This window comes from Schistocerca piceifrons, chromosome 7 (genome assembly GCF_021461385.2).
Source record: "Schistocerca piceifrons isolate TAMUIC-IGC-003096 chromosome 7, iqSchPice1.1, whole genome shotgun sequence".
Classification (NCBI taxonomy): Eukaryota; Metazoa; Arthropoda; class Insecta; order Orthoptera; family Acrididae; genus Schistocerca; species Schistocerca piceifrons.
In genome coordinates, this window is record NC_060144.1 from 102,214,374 (window position 1) to 102,230,291 (window position 15,918).

The window sequence follows — 15,918 nt, forward strand, 5'->3', positions numbered from 1 at the left end:
CCCCCTCTTCGTTATGCAGTTTTCGCCACACTAATGTCATCCCTTTCTGCTCCGAAAATTTTCCTCAAAATTTTGTTTTCAAATACTCGAAACGGCTTTTCATTTTGTACAGTGAGAGACCAAGTCTCACACCCACACAACATAACTGGTAGAATAATAAATTTCTATATTCTAATCTTTAGATTCCTAGACAATATCCGTGATGAAAGTAATGTATTCAGTGACAAATTGCACACATTTCCCGCCCGTAATCTCTTCTTCAGTTCGGATTCAATCTCATTTCTCGAAGTGACGTCCATGCCTAGATACTTAAATGTGTTCACTTTTTCAAACTGCATGTCTCCAACTCTTAACATTTCCTGATCTACTGCTGTTGCCATTCTAGTAGTAACCAGGTATTTAGTTTTGTCTTCACTTATCCTTAGACCTACATCTTCATCTTCACTAGCCTTTATTAACGCATTCACATTTGCTGTTACAGATTCTTTCCTATCGCTAATGTTGTTTAGATCCTCTGCATACCCTAATATCTTAATATTTCCATTTAACTCCACGCCCTCTGAATTATCTGCTCTCATTCGTACAATATATGCTAGGACTAAATTAAAAAGTAGCGGAGACAGGGCATCTCCCTGCTAAAGTCCGTTCTTTATTACAAATTTTTCTGACTCAAAATTCCCCACGCGTACTCTACACGTAAGTAGTAGATGACTTTTGCAATTTGGGTAGCAAAATAACTGACGATTGTCGAAGTACAGAGGATATAAAATGTAGACTGGCAATGGCAAGGAAAGTGCCTCTGAAGAAGAGAAATTTGTTAATGTAGAGTATAGATTTAAGTGTCAGGAAGTCCATCCTGAAAGTGTTTGCATGGAGTGCAGCCATGTATGGACATGAAACGTGGACGGTAAACAGTTTACATAAGAAGAGAACAGAAGCTTTTGAAATGTGGTGCTACAGAACAGGGTGTATACGTGGACAAGGAAAAAAAAATTCCAGGATTTCTCCCGGATATCCCGGTTGAAAATACACTTTCTCCCGGGTGAAAACATACTTTTTCCCTGTTAACTGACAGTGTATATTCTCTCGGAATTGTATAACTTATTAAGTCCTTTGAATGGTTATGGATTTATACACGGGAGCAGAATTTCCTGGCTCTTTAGAAAACTAAACACAGGGGAAAAAACCCTGTTTTGGGAAGATCTTTGATGTCCAGCAACATGTACGCTGCATATTTTCGTATTATGAAAGTATAAATTCGAATTCCACCAAACACCGCATGTTACTTTCTGAAGCACTGAAATCGAGATTGCGATGCGCTTTTGTAAGCCAGTCATAGTTCATGTCACGTGATCTCGCCAGCCGATGACAGCGGGTATTCAGAGTTTAGGTTGTAGTGAGCCAATACCAACATCACTGTTAAGTAGCGCGAACGAACAAACAGAAAAAGTTAATGGTTTAAATTAATATGCATAGTGTTGCTACACGAAACGCAAAGCTTTCACAAATAATATTGGTCTGTAAGATTGATAGGCTGCAAGAGAAGCTAAGTTTTCACATACAATGTTGGTCCTTTATGCGCGTATTAAAATTTAAGATATATCACACAAATGTGCCCGTAAAATTTTTAATAACAACATAAATTTCTGATCTTCTGGGCTCAAAATTCATCTAAATGGCTCGTCATCGAAGAGTTTATTTTTAAATGAGAGTCAAACGCCCTGTGATTAAGAAATTCATAGTACATTATCGCCCATAGCTCCGTTGTAACTGCCAGAGCGGTACTTTGATGGTAACGCTTTTCAAACCTCCATTCGGAATATTTTCCCTTGACCTGTTACGAATAGGTTCGTTTCCGCAGTTGCCAGAAAGCGCCAGCAGCTATGTCGTAGGGAGCCCATATGTTCATATGTGTAAAACATTAAAAGATCGTACATTATGTCATAAAAGAAACAAGACATCAGAGGATACTCCAAGAGCATCGGAATTTTGTGACCCATACTAAAATGTGCACATCTAAAGTGCACATTCGTATGTCCATACTCCCAGTAAGTACGCCACGACCTTTTCAATGTGGTTTTCGGGATGTAAATTTTCTTGGAGTACCAGTACTGTGTTATCTCATGTTTGGTTCTTTATTATGGCATAATGCCATACATGCTAGAAGTTGAAAACGTGCACTTGAAATGCAACGGACACTGTGTGGAATTAAACACTTCGTTTCAAATATATTGTCTGCCTCAGCGGAAAAGATTAATAAAAGAAAATTTCTTTAGCAAACCGGCAAAAATAACTTCATTGTTCTGCAAGGCAATAATACTTGACTGTCAGAAAGGTAGAAATCAGAAATCTGTTTTGTTTTCATTTGACGTGAGAGCAGTAAACGAAGAGAAAACAGCAAAATCACTAAATGTAAACACGGGTCACGTTGAGACTACCCACTTCCCCACTGTAACTCAGACTGCTCTGCGCATCAGCCCCGGATCTACGATGTTTCCGAACCGGTGCAATTCCCCGTCACTCCCTCAAGCGTTTGAGATAGGACGTCAAAAGTAAAAAATAAATAAATAAATAAATAAATAAATAAAAATAAAAAATAAAAAAGAGTTTTCAAAAATATGTTCATTTTGTAGCGCACATCTTCCTGAAGAGTCTGATGCATAAAACATATTTGTTCGAGGAAACGTAAGACATGTTATTTGGTCATAAGCGTGCCAAAGGGCAGTGCCTCGCCTCCTCATGCAGCATTCTTCTATCACACGTCACTGTACTTCGCTCTGTAGAATTGAAACATGCATATTTTGTAATGGGTACCATTGTAGAGGGACACCAAGAGATGAATACAGTAAACAGATTCAGAAGGATGTAGGTCGTACTAGTTACCTGAAGATGAAAAGGCTTGCACAGGATAGAGTACACGGAGAGCTGCAGCAAACCAGACTTTGGACTGAAGATGTCAACAACAACAAATCAACATAGAGTAAACAGAACAAGCTCTACCCAATAATCAACTCAAAGAACATTAAAGTAGCCATCACATACACAAATCACCATTTCTTTTTACACCCTTGACATCCCGCACATTTTCAGGGTTGTCCTCGTACGACTAAACCTGGTCCCACCTTACTTCCTCAAATTGAACTGAACCAGTAGAAACCATTACATTCATCTGGCAAGCATATCTATCACCATTTTCCCAACAATAGACTCAGACATCACATTCCTTGAATTATTCACCTTTAGAGCAATCAAAACCACTTTCAACCATTCTCCTGTTCGGTCTTGTCATAGTGGGGTAGCCTGTGTGTGTAAATGATACAGACAACTGTACTGTAGGTGCACCCACAATGGACGGGGAATGTAGGGAGAGACAAGACTAGCCTATGGTTCCTGAAGAAAAGCAGCTACAGGAGCAACAGCCTGGACGATCGACAGATATGGACTTGTCATATTAGTCAATATGGCCTTGCTGTTTTGGTACTGCAAAAGGTTGAAAGCAAAAAGAACTTGCTGTCTTGCGGAGGTACAATAGTTCCCCGTTCAGATCTCCAAATGCAATTATATTCAAGAGGATATTGTTATCAGGAAGAAAAATATATGTTGTTCTACGGATCAGAGAATGGAATGTTAAGATCCCTTAATAGGATAAGTAGGCTAGAAAATTTGAAACGAGAAATGGATTGGTTGAAGTTAGATACAGATCAGTTGAGTCTTAAAACAAACGGGAGTGAGTACAGGGTTACACAAACAAAATCAAATATAGGCAAATGTAACTGTAGGTTTAATAATGAATAATAGGACATAAATTTCGGTAAGCTTCTATGAACGGCATAACGAACACATCACTGTAGCCACAATAGACGCAATGTGAATACAGATCATAAGAATACAAGTTTATATGCCAACTGGTTTCACAGACGATGAACACATTGAAAGAATATATAATGAGATAAAACAAATTATTCAGATAGTTAAGGGGAACAAAAATGGTGAAGCAGAATACGCATTCAATAGTAGGAAAAGGAAGAGAACGAAAAATAGTAGGAGAACATGGACTGGAGGGAAAAGAATGAAAAGTGTAAGCCACCTGTTAGAATTTTGCACAGAATAAAATCAATCATCACTAATTCTTGGTTTAAAACTCATTAAGCAAGACTGTGTACACGGAATCTGGGAATTTCATATTTATTGTATTCTGGTACAGAGGAGATTTCGAAGTTACATTTTAAACTATGTGACATTTACAGGGGCAGATGTTAACACTGACCATAATTTATTGGTTATGAACTGTAGGTTAAACTAAATTTCCTACAATGCAGGAAATTAAGGAGATGAGGCATTAATAAATTGGAGGAACCAGAGGTTGTTGAGTGTTTCAGAGGGAGCATTAGACAACACTGGACTGAAAGGGGGAAAGGGATACCAAGCAAGAGTATGCAGCTTTGAGAAGTGATTCAGGGAAGGGTGCAAAAAAAAAAAAAAAAAAAAAAAAAAAAAAAAAAAAAAAAAAAAGAAGAGTAGCAAATGAACCAGGCAAAAGGAAATACAGGCATCTAAAAGATGAGTCTGAAAGAATGTGCAAAATGGCTTAGCAGGAATGGCAAGAGAACAAATTATGAGCTATGTTCAAAAATTCCAGAATATTTGTAATTGTGCGAAAATGTTATGTTGGAGCAAAATGCAGTTAGCATCCCTGCACACACCTGTGGTTAATGTGTAATTGCCAGAAGTTTCACTGTTGTACGTTTGTTGGTTACTGTTTAGCGCTGTATTGAGTGGAACACTGTTTCCCACAGTTTGTGAACTTCGAGATAGCCGAGTTAGAAGAGCAACACGTCTGCATCAAATTTTGCATGAAACTCAAGAAACACCAAATGATGCAGGAAGCCTATGGTGGTGAGTGCTTAAGCTGTGCTCAGTGTTACAAATGGTTCACATCGTCTAAAAATTACCAGGCAGAAGTCAAAGATGACCATAGTTCAGGATGCCCTTCGATGTCTACCAACGACTTTGAAGGATTAGTTCACCATGAATTTGTGTCACATGGACAAACCGTTAATCGGTGCTTCTATCGGGATGTGTGGCAATGCCTGCAGAAAACTTGAGAAGGAAATTGCCTGAAATGTTGCGAGACAATTCATGGTCCTTGTATCACAATACCACACCCACACATTCACCTTTGTTGGTGACTCATTCTCCACATTCTCCAGACCTGGCCAAAAATCCCATTGAAGGGATGAAAACTTGCACCGATAGAGAAGATAAAAGAAAATTCATGTGATCCAGCAGGAAGCATACCAACACTGCTTCAGGAAGTAGAAACAACATTGGGAGTGGTGTACCAATTGTGGAGGAGAGTATTTGAAGGAAATCATACATGGTAAGTCAAAGGTTAATGTGTCAAAATTCTTTGGACAAAGTTCCACATTTTTTTTAAACAGACCTTGTACAGGCTGTAGAAACATGCCTGACTAATGGTAAAACAGATGTCGCCTACAGTAAAATTGAAGAGACTTTTGGAGAAAAGAGAAGCAGCTGCACAAATATCAAGAGCTCACTTGACAAGCAATTACACATGACAAGCAATTACTAGGCAAAGAAGGGAAAGTTGGAATGTGGAAAGACTGTGTAAGAGGGTCTATAAGGGAGTAAGCTTGAGCTCTACAGAAAGACAAGAGGAAGTAGGTGAAGTCGAGACTGCAAGTGTAATAGAGCAAAAAAAATTGACAAAGCACTGAAAAATCAAGGCCCCTGAAGTCAACAACAATCCCTCAGAATTACTGAGATCTGAAGGAGCCAGCCATGATGAAATTATTCCACTTGGTGTGCAAAATACAAGAGACAATTGAAATAACCTCACTCTTCAGGACGAATATAATCATTTCAATTCCAATGAAGGCAGTTGCAGACAGGTGTTAGGACTACCAAACCATCAGTTTAATAAATCATGGTCACAAAATATCGACACGGATTATTTACAGAAGAATGGAAAACTTGAAGTCTGCCTCAGAAGATCAATTTGGGTTCTACATAAATATGGCAACATACGAGCCAATACTGATCCTACATTTTATCGTAGATAATAGAGTAAAGAAAGGCAAACCTATGTTCACTGAATTTGTAGCTTTAGAGAAAAGTTTTGACATTGCTGACTGGACTAAACTCCTTGAAAATTTGAAGTTAGCAGGGACAAAATACAGAAATTGAAAGATTATACCCACTTTGTACAAAAACTTGAGCGCAATTGTAAGAGCCGATGGACAAGAAAAGAAAGCAGTATTTGAAAAGTGAGTGAGACAAGGTTATAACATATCCCCGACATTATCCCATATGTAGATTGAGAAGCAGTAAACAAAAACAAGGAAAAAGTTAGAAAGAGAATTGAAGTTCAGGGAGGGTAAACAGAAACTTCTGAGGCTTATTGATAACATCAGAATTTTGTTAAGAGACAGCGAAGGACCTAGAAAAGCAGTTTAATGGAATATATGGTGTCTTGAAAAGAGAAGGAGACAAGCAGCAACAGAAGAAAATTAAAGGTAACTGAATGTAGTTGAATAAAATTAGACAATGCTGAGGGAATTAGATTAGGAAATGAAGCACTGAAAGAAGCAGATGGATTTTGTTATTTGGGCAGCTACATAATTGAGAATCGCTGAAACTGAAATAACAGAAAATGGATTTTGATAGTGGCTAGAACAGCATTTCCGGAAGAGAGAAATTTGTTAATATATGATACAGATTTAAATGCTGGAAGGGCATTTCTGAGGATTTCTTTAAAGTGTAGCCCTGTACAGAAGTGAGAGGTGGACCATAAGCAGTTCAGACAATAATATAAATAAAAGCTTTGGAAATGTAGTGCAACACAACAATGTTAAAAATATATGATGGAGAGACTGAGTAACCAATGGACGAGGTACTACACTGAAGTGGGGAAAAATTAAATTTATGGCACATGTTGACGAAAGAAGAGATCAATTTATACAACACATCCTCAGATAGCAAGGAATAGTCAATCTTGTAATGGAAGGAGAGGGGAGCGGGGTGGGATGTTTGGAGTGGTTTTGTGTGTGTGTGTGTGTGTGTGTGTGTGTGTGTGTGTGTGTGTGTGGGCGTGCGCGCGCCACTCCTTTTGTTCAACACATCCAAGATTCTCATCTTTAAAGGATTCCTGTAACACGTTTTGTGAGGCTCATTCCTCTTTGCTCTTCATACACTGAACCCTTTTCACCATCTTTGCTTGTTGCACTGTAACATCCTAATGTTACTTGCATTTAATTTTCCTGAACATAATTTCACATTTTAACAGGGATCTTATTTTTGCCAACTTTTCCACTGGAGAATGATTTTATCTTTTTCTGCTATTCCAGATACTTTGTCTTCCAAACAATATAGCGCATCAACTGCTTTATGGAAATGTCAGAATTTCATTCTATATTTCAATAGGGTCTTTCTCATTTGCTCAGTTTCCTTAAGCCATCCAGACATGGGATGTAAAAGTTGGTGTAGACATGGAGCTGTACAAGTTCTGTAATATCAATTTCCTGTTATTTTACTTTGAAGAAACCTTGCTATGTGTGAAACACAAAATAAATTCTGTGATGTTCCAGTAACAATTGCAATAGAATAGTTAACCAGTAAGAGGCAAGAACACTCCCTACAACACAAGCAGAACTTTGCAGCCACTATACTGGATTTCAGCGCACATGTGGTGCTTTCATATTGTAACTTCCACCTACGAATATACGCCACTTCAAAGCACTAGCCTAGGGTATCTTTTGAAAACATGTCATTACTGATATAATTTGTTGTAATAAAATGATGAGATACTTCTGGCTGGTGATTAAACATTTTGAAATTTCACTTACTCTGTATTGCAATTTGTGTGTTATGAAGGTATGTCATTTCAGTGCAACAGCACATTGAAGCATCATCAAAACTCATGTTTTTCTTGGTACATTTTGTTAATAGGAGTGGGTTTGTTTCATTTTCTGAACATGCCATAAAATATGAGCAAACTAACTTCAAGACTGTTTTGCATGTCATTGACATGATTGCAGTTAAATCTTTCTTTTTATTCATCAAAACAGCATTCTAGATTCTGGGATACATAATTCCTTTACACACGCACGTGCAAATCCTTCCCCAGTCTGAAAATTTTACCCACAAGCATTACTTTCTATGTGCTTACCTCTTCGTGCAGATCCATAACTCTTTGTCTCTACTCCATGAAGTGTATCTTGTAACGAGCTTATCAGGATCTTACAACGATCATCATTAGCTACTTTTGACTGTTTTATTAGAGAAATCGCTGTGACCAAAGTTTCAATTGCACTAGCATATTCACCTGTAACAGCAGAACAGAGTAATAGCATAATTAAACTGAAACACTTCCCTCAATAATTTTTTTTTTTTTTTCTTTTTAAAACAGTGCTCTTACCAGCTGCTGCATCAGACACTGCACGAGCAATGGCAGAGCTTGAAACTGTTCTGTTCCGTCCCATTATTTCTTCAAATTCAACTTCACTGATTGGAGGAGGTCCTTCAGGACGATGTTCAGGTGGTGGTGCACCATACTGTGGCTGTAAGTATGACAGTACTTTCAGAATATCTAGCTTACAAGGACAAGCTTGGTCCAGGTCATTTAGTATAATGCTTTTCTGTGAAGAACAAACTAAACATTTAGGGCAAAGTACACCTAGTGTAACACAGACTAAGCAACTGATTTCAAAATGCAAAGAAATCTGTTACATGTGACATGACTTATTAAAGACTGAGGATTATACCTGTTCAGATAAATATCCCTATCATCACCGTTTCCACTTTACATTGACCTGACAAAGTGAATAATAATGATGATGATGATGATAACAGTAAATGGAACAGCAAAACCTGTACCTGTGGAGCTGGAGGTGGCCCATAGCCGTGAGGAGGACCATGTGGTGGTGGTGGACCCTGGTGTGGTGGCCCTTGGTGTGGTGGGCCAGCACCTTGCTGGAAGAATGCAGGATTCACATGGGGAGCTGGAGGGCCTTGCGGGGGACCTCCGTGGACAGGTGGCCCACCATGACCAGGGGGTGGTCCTCCTGGACCTGAAAAATTTCCAAATACCAGCCATTTTTTTAATAGGAAAGAACAGTCTTCACTTCAAAACCCTTTTTTACTAACTTTTCTATAGTCACTACCACACAAACCAAAGAAATAGTTCTATATGCCGGAATCATTGCTCGCAAAATACCTCCACCAGCCCAACTAAAAATGTTTATGAAGAAAATCACAAGTCATAGAAAAACCACAAATCAAACAAACATTCACACAGAGTCAATTAGAATTAAGACTAAAATTTTGTATATTCAAAATATAAGAAAGATAGTTTTCATTACTACACTTTTGATGTGTCTGAATTCTATAAAGTTTATCATCAGAGTGTACCGACTAATGGCAGTGAGAAAACACACGTTTTAAAGTGAGCTATCAAGTTCTCTCGGCCTGATTGATTAATGGTGTGCTTGCGAGTGTACACTCAAATTGTTAATTCCATTTTATGCATGAAATAGAATCAATAACTCGTTTATATACTCCAAAACCAATCATCAATCGAGTTTAAACACTAAATTCATTCACAAACAGAAGGGTGCTCAGCATCCTGGAAAGTAGAGCATACTGGGAATCATTAAGAGACATTGCAACAATTACACATGAATCGAAGAACAGACTGAAGCAGAAGATACAGTTATGGATAATTAAATGGAAGTCGGTTGAGTAAGCAGTCAGGCAAATGGATAGCAGATGGACCATGTTAGTTATCTGGAGGATTTCAAGAGAGAAAAGACAAGGTCTTTATCCTGCAGTGGATCTCACATGGCTGCTGCTGTATTCACATTCCATTTGCCTGTGCAGAATGTTACTAGGATTTTTACTACTTGCCCTGAATACGGCAGATCATACAGAGCCACCACATACAGTGAAATTTTCTCATAAAATTTTTGATCTACTCATGCACATAATTTTGATCTATAGCTTATGAGCAAATTGCACAAATCTGTACAGTGACAGTTAACTCCCAATTCTTTAAAGAATTGAACTTCCATGTACAAAACTGTTTCAAACATCAAATTACTTTACAAATGAGTTAATGTGTTAAATATTTGAAGTTGAGCAAATCAGTGAGAAAAACTTCAGCAAATATTTGAAATTATGCTTAAAAGTTTGCTGGAAGTCACTCAGTGGATGAATACAGTCTGGGTAATACGCACTTCATTTTTGGCAACAGCAAGTTTCTCACACATCTCAAAGTTTATAACATCATGTCTCCTAACTGTGTGCTGTACAATGACATAATTTTGCAGGTACATTCAGAGATATGTATGGATACTGTCTGCAAATAGTGTTGCGAATAAAGTTGTTATGAGGGAAGATTGGAAAGGAGCGCACAATAATTTAATCATCAAAATGTTTAATAGGTTTTTTTTAAAAAAAAAAAAAAAAAAACCTTACATCTTTCAACTACTTTTCTACGTAGCCACCTATGTTCTCAACACATTTCTTCCATCATGGCATCAGTTTCAATATGCCCTGCTCGTAGTAGTGTGTTTGATTAGAATATAAGCACCTGCTGATTCACTTACACATCTATCAAAAAGTGACAGCCGGCCACCAATTTCTTCATGGAATGAAACAGATGAAAGTCCAATGGAGCAAGGTGCAGACTGTATTGTGGATGCTGAAGCACCTCCACCAAAATTGTTGATTTTCTCACGAACAGGAGCACCAACATGGATTTGAGCACTGTCATGAAGAAGACTGATACCATCAGCATTAATGTGGTCCTGTATTCAACAAAGTCCACCAGTAACACACCATGCATATCCGAGAGCAATTGCACAAGCACTTTCCTAGCAGATTGGATCGGCCTGAATTTTTTTCGTACTGGGGAACCTGCATGTTTCCACGCCATAGAGGCCTGCTTGGTTTCGGGAATGTTGTGGTGCATCTATGACTCATCACCAATGACTATTCCTTTCAGAAAGTCATATCTTTCTGTAGTGTAATATGTTAAGTAATCGAAGCCTGTCATCATTCACTCGTCCTTATGGTTGTCTGTCAGGTTCTTAGGCTCCCAGCAAGCATTAACTTTATGAAATTTCAATGTGTCGTGGACAATACAGTACAATGCACCACTGGAAATGTTGAAATGCTGCAATAAGGTTCGCAGTTGCACACACTTATCGCTCAAAACTGCTGCCTCAATGGCTCCAACATTCTGTGGGGTTGCAGCTGTTACCAGCCACCTGGAGCATGGCTAATCACTAAGGTCCATACGACCCTCTTGGAGACACTATGTCCCCAAACACACCATGCATTCTCTCTTAATTTCACTCAGTTTACGCCCTTTGGCCCACAAATACTGAGCTACACTTTCCTGCTCCTCCCAAGTTGATGACAGTAACATGTTAACTTTGTAGTTCAGGTTTCTCTTGCTATAGCTGCACATGAAAACAGACCGCCCTCTGTAGCACAAACTTCAAACTATATCATTTGGAAATATCAACACTCCAGCTGCAATACCAAGAGTGAAAAAAAATTATTGTGTATACTTTTTGATCCTCCTTGGTAGTAAAGAAGTAATAAATTAAAATGTTATGTCAGATGCTAAAGTTTTACTGCATGAACAGTGAAAATGTAGTAAGTACTGAACGTTTTTACTTTCATCGGTTTGTGGAGGTTACCAGCGAGAAAAATTATTGCTTGCTGTCAGTTAATGTTGCCTTGCTGCCTCCAGATAAACACACAGTTTTATAACTTAATACTTGACTTACCATTCTAAACTTTTAAACATAAGATTATGCCTCTTAATAAGCAGATTATGACAACATTTAAAATTTTTAAATTCTGTCAATAATGATGCAAAATATTGAAAATCAAGTTTCTGTTGCCCTGGAAGCTGATAGGTATGCAAGCTACAAACTGATTCCGAGTTCTGGGATAGTTGCTTCGTAATGGAGGTAATAAGAACTGTAACAGCAGCCTTCTCATTTGAAGTCAAATAGCAATAAAGTCATAAAGGTGGAAACTTTTAACTTTTTCACCCACATTTATAGCCAACTCTGACTTCAATTTCGGTGAGAATCAGGTTTAGTAGAGAGCAGGAAAAACCAGAGGCAAGAGGAAATACCCATGAAGAGGAAATGTGCTCTGTCCAGTCGATCTATAGTGAAATAGTGACCTAATTCCACTTTTTAATCAGAGCAGAGTTCAGTATTATGCCAAGATATACCTTCATATCATCCAATGAAACATCTCTCCATAAGTGCCATCTTAAATGTTTTGTTAGTGGAGATACTTTCAGTTTTTATTGTGCTGGACACTTATTTGTTGCAGTAACAATTTCACGAATGAGGTTGGGCATAGCATTACAGCTGGTAATATTCAAAATATAATGTGGACCAAAGACTGATGATGAATCTGGATCACCATTTCCTAATGGAGTATGGAAATTTGGTAAGATCACCATACCCATCACAAGAAATATTCCATTTGCAAGCAACAAACCACATTTTGTCATAAATCTCTTCTTTGCTGCTAACTTTCAATTCTCTGGCTCACACAGAGGAAGAGATTATTGTTGCTCACTGATCAGGAGACGCACCATCAGTATCCTAATAAAGTCCATCTACAATATCATTGCCACTTATACGCCATCTTCATGCCAGCAAAAACTGCATGAAAAGGACATGATCACTTGTACATACCTAATCATGTAGAGCACACAATGTTTACTATCTGATGCTCCGGGTCAAAGCAAAATGGTGAAATGTATTGGACTGCCTGAAGCAAACCAAGCGAAAAACAGTAACTAACTAAAAAAACACCCACACACCCACCCACACACACACACACACACACACACACACACACACACACACACACACACACACACACAATGAAAGAAATCATCAAATACCGGAGTGGTCAGTCCCTTACAAATTTTGTGGAAGTTTATCAAATGACAACATAACCTCGTGATATTTCCAAATCGACTGCATTCTATATTAACAGTGCAGTGACATTGGCAGAATCTCTAGATGTGAGCACGTGCTTTTATTCCCCAAGAAATGGATGTAAATGAAAACTGAAATTTAGGAATTTTGCAATTCTGACAAAAAGTTAGGGCTTAGAATTGTACTTCGATAAGATGACAGAGGACAGTGATTGACAGCTAGAAAAATACTGAGTAACTTTTGTGAAAAAAACTAATTATTCTGGTTCAGAGACCTCTGTTCTTTGTCTTCTACACTCAGTTGGTTTTTAATTCAGAAAGTAAAACAATGGACAAAAATTTTTGTTCGACTGCAGACACACTGCAGCAGTATGACCAACGTTTTGTGTAAACTGGTTGTATATGCAGATACGGAAAAAAAAAAAATTCCGGATCACCATGTTAAAAATATCCTTTTTCAAAACCGGGTGAAAATACACTTTTTCCGTGTTAAGTGACAGTATACTTTTCCTCGGAAATGTAAAACTTATCAACCATCGAATCGCTATGGTTTTGAATCGCTATGGTTTTATACACTGGTGTAGAATTTCGCAGCACTTTATAAAACGAAACAGGGGGTGGGGGCACGTTTTTGAAAGATCTGTGATGTGCAGCAACGTGTAGGCTGCATTTTTTCGTACGCCGACAGTATAAATTCGAATTCCACGAAACACAGCATGTTACTTTCCGAAGCATTGAAATCGAGATTGTGATGGGCAGCCAGTCGTAGCTCATGTCACGTGATCTTGCCAGCAGATGACAGCGGATATTCAGAGCATAGGACACATGATGCAGTCAGCCAATAGTAACATCATTGTTCAGTAGCACAAACACACAAATGGGAAAAGTTTATGGTTTAAATTAATATCCATGGTGTTACAAGAAAAGCAAAGCTTTCACATATAATATTGGCCTCTTAGATTAATAACCTGCAAGAGAAGCTAAACTTCCACTACAATGTTTATCTTTTTTGAGCATGTTACACTTTAAGATACATCACACAAATGTGCCAGTAAAATTTTAAAGAACGATGTGAATGTCTGATCTTCTAAATGGTCGTCCTCAAGGAGCTGAGTTTTAAATGAGAATCAAATGCTCTGTGATTTAAGAAATTCATTGTACACTCTTACACATAGTTCACCTTGTGTGAAAAGAATTTTCTTTGAAAGTAATGCTTCTCAAACCACCATTCGCAATATTTTCCCACGACCTGTTACAAATTGGTTCGTTTCAGCAGTTGCCAGAGATCGCCAGACAACAGGTGTCACTGAGTTTTCACAGCTACGATGACACAGGAAGCTCGTATGTAAAACATTAAAAGATCTTACATTATGTCATAAAAGAAACAAGACATCAGAGGATACTTCAAGAGCATTGGAATTTCGTGAACCGCACTAAAATGCATAATTCGGCTTAAGTGCACATTTGTATGTCCAGGTTTGGATGTAAATTTTCTTGGGAGTACCAGTACTGTATTATCTCATGTTTGGTTCTTTATTATGGCATAATGGTGATGGAAAATGTGCACCTGAAATGCAGCAACCAGTTGAAACTGGTCAATAGCGTGAAATTAAACGCTCCATTTCAAATATATTGACTGCCTCAGCGGAAAGACTAATAAAAGCCAAATATCTTTAGCAAACCGACAAAAATAACTTCACTGTTCTGCAAGGCGATTAATGCTAGACTGTCAGAAAGGTGGAAATAAAATCTGAAACTAAGAACATATTTTAGCCTTCCGCAATTGTGCGAATGTATTTTAATTCATTTGATAGATCCCAGAAACAGAAATCCATTTTGTTTCCATTTAATGTGAGAACAATAAATGAAAAGGAAACAGCAAAATACGTAAGCACAGGTCACGTGGAGATTACCCACCTCCCCACAACAGACTGCTCTGTGCATCAGCCCTGGATCTACGATATTTCCGAATCGGGGCAATACTAGATAACGGTGCCCAGCCACACATCTGTAGCCAGAAGTGGGAGAAACTACTCATATGTGATTCAACGGCGCATGCGTTAAGAGCCCACCCACAACTGCTCAAACGGATCTAATGGAAACAGTTGTCATGTCACACTCATTGGAGGCAATTTGTTGTTATGAAGCATTGCAGTCTTGCTGAAGCCTTTGACACACTTTGCTGTAGGCAGATGCTTGTGTGAGCACTGTGTTTTGTATAGGGTGCATTTCCTTGCAACTTAAGGGTTGATCACAAAAATTTAACTGAAAACTAAAACAATGAAAATTTCCTGGAATTCTAAAAAATTTCCGGGTTTTTCCGGGATGAAAAAATTCTCGGGTTTTTCTCGTATCTCCCGGTTGTCCTGGGTTGTAGTCACCCTGAAAAATATGAATGACTAGGGGAAAGATAGATCCCACCTTTAGTAAAATCAGAGTGAGCTTTGTAGAAAAGAGGAGCAGCTGTGTGAATATTAAGAGCTCAGATGGTACGGCAGTATTAAACAAAGAATTAAAAACTGAAGGTGGAAGGAATATATGGAGGATCTATGAATAGGAAAAGGTTGGGCATCAGCGCTCCTTATGGAGGAGCCACAGTGGGCCCAGAGCACATGACAACAGCGTAATGTTGCTCGCAATCACTTTTTGAAAATAATCATTCTGAAATTAGTTTGCATACCATTTGAATAGAAAAAATAACATTTTAATTTTAAAAACGAAATGTCGTTTTTGCGTAATGCTGATACTATTCAGTTGGCTTGAGTAACACATTGCACTTCTATAATTTTGTGGTACCTGGTGAGTGTAAACACTTGAGAAGAGAAGCTGATGCAGGACCATCACAATCAAGCAGTAGCTGTCATGTTTGCTAGTGAAGCATCCAGACAAACAGTGGCATAATTTCCAGACAAATAGTTTTG

The 15,918-nt window shown here is 38.2% G+C and overlaps 1 protein-coding gene across 9 annotated transcripts in view; it reads right to left on the minus strand.

Moving 5' to 3' along the window:
* LOC124804727 (cleavage and polyadenylation specificity factor subunit 6) overlaps positions 1–15,918 on the minus strand; it is a 174,951-nt gene that overhangs the window by 38,855 nt on the left and 120,178 nt on the right. For all 9 annotated transcript variants that reach the window (XM_047265016.1, XM_047265014.1, XM_047265013.1 and 6 more), the window contains 3 exons: positions 8,896–9,089; positions 8,438–8,579; positions 8,189–8,344 (listed from right to left, as the gene is read on the minus strand). In XM_047265016.1, the coding sequence (XP_047120972.1) occupies positions 8,189–8,344; positions 8,438–8,579; positions 8,896–9,089 (492 nt within the window). The remainder of the gene's footprint in view (positions 1–8,188; positions 8,345–8,437; positions 8,580–8,895; positions 9,090–15,918) is intronic.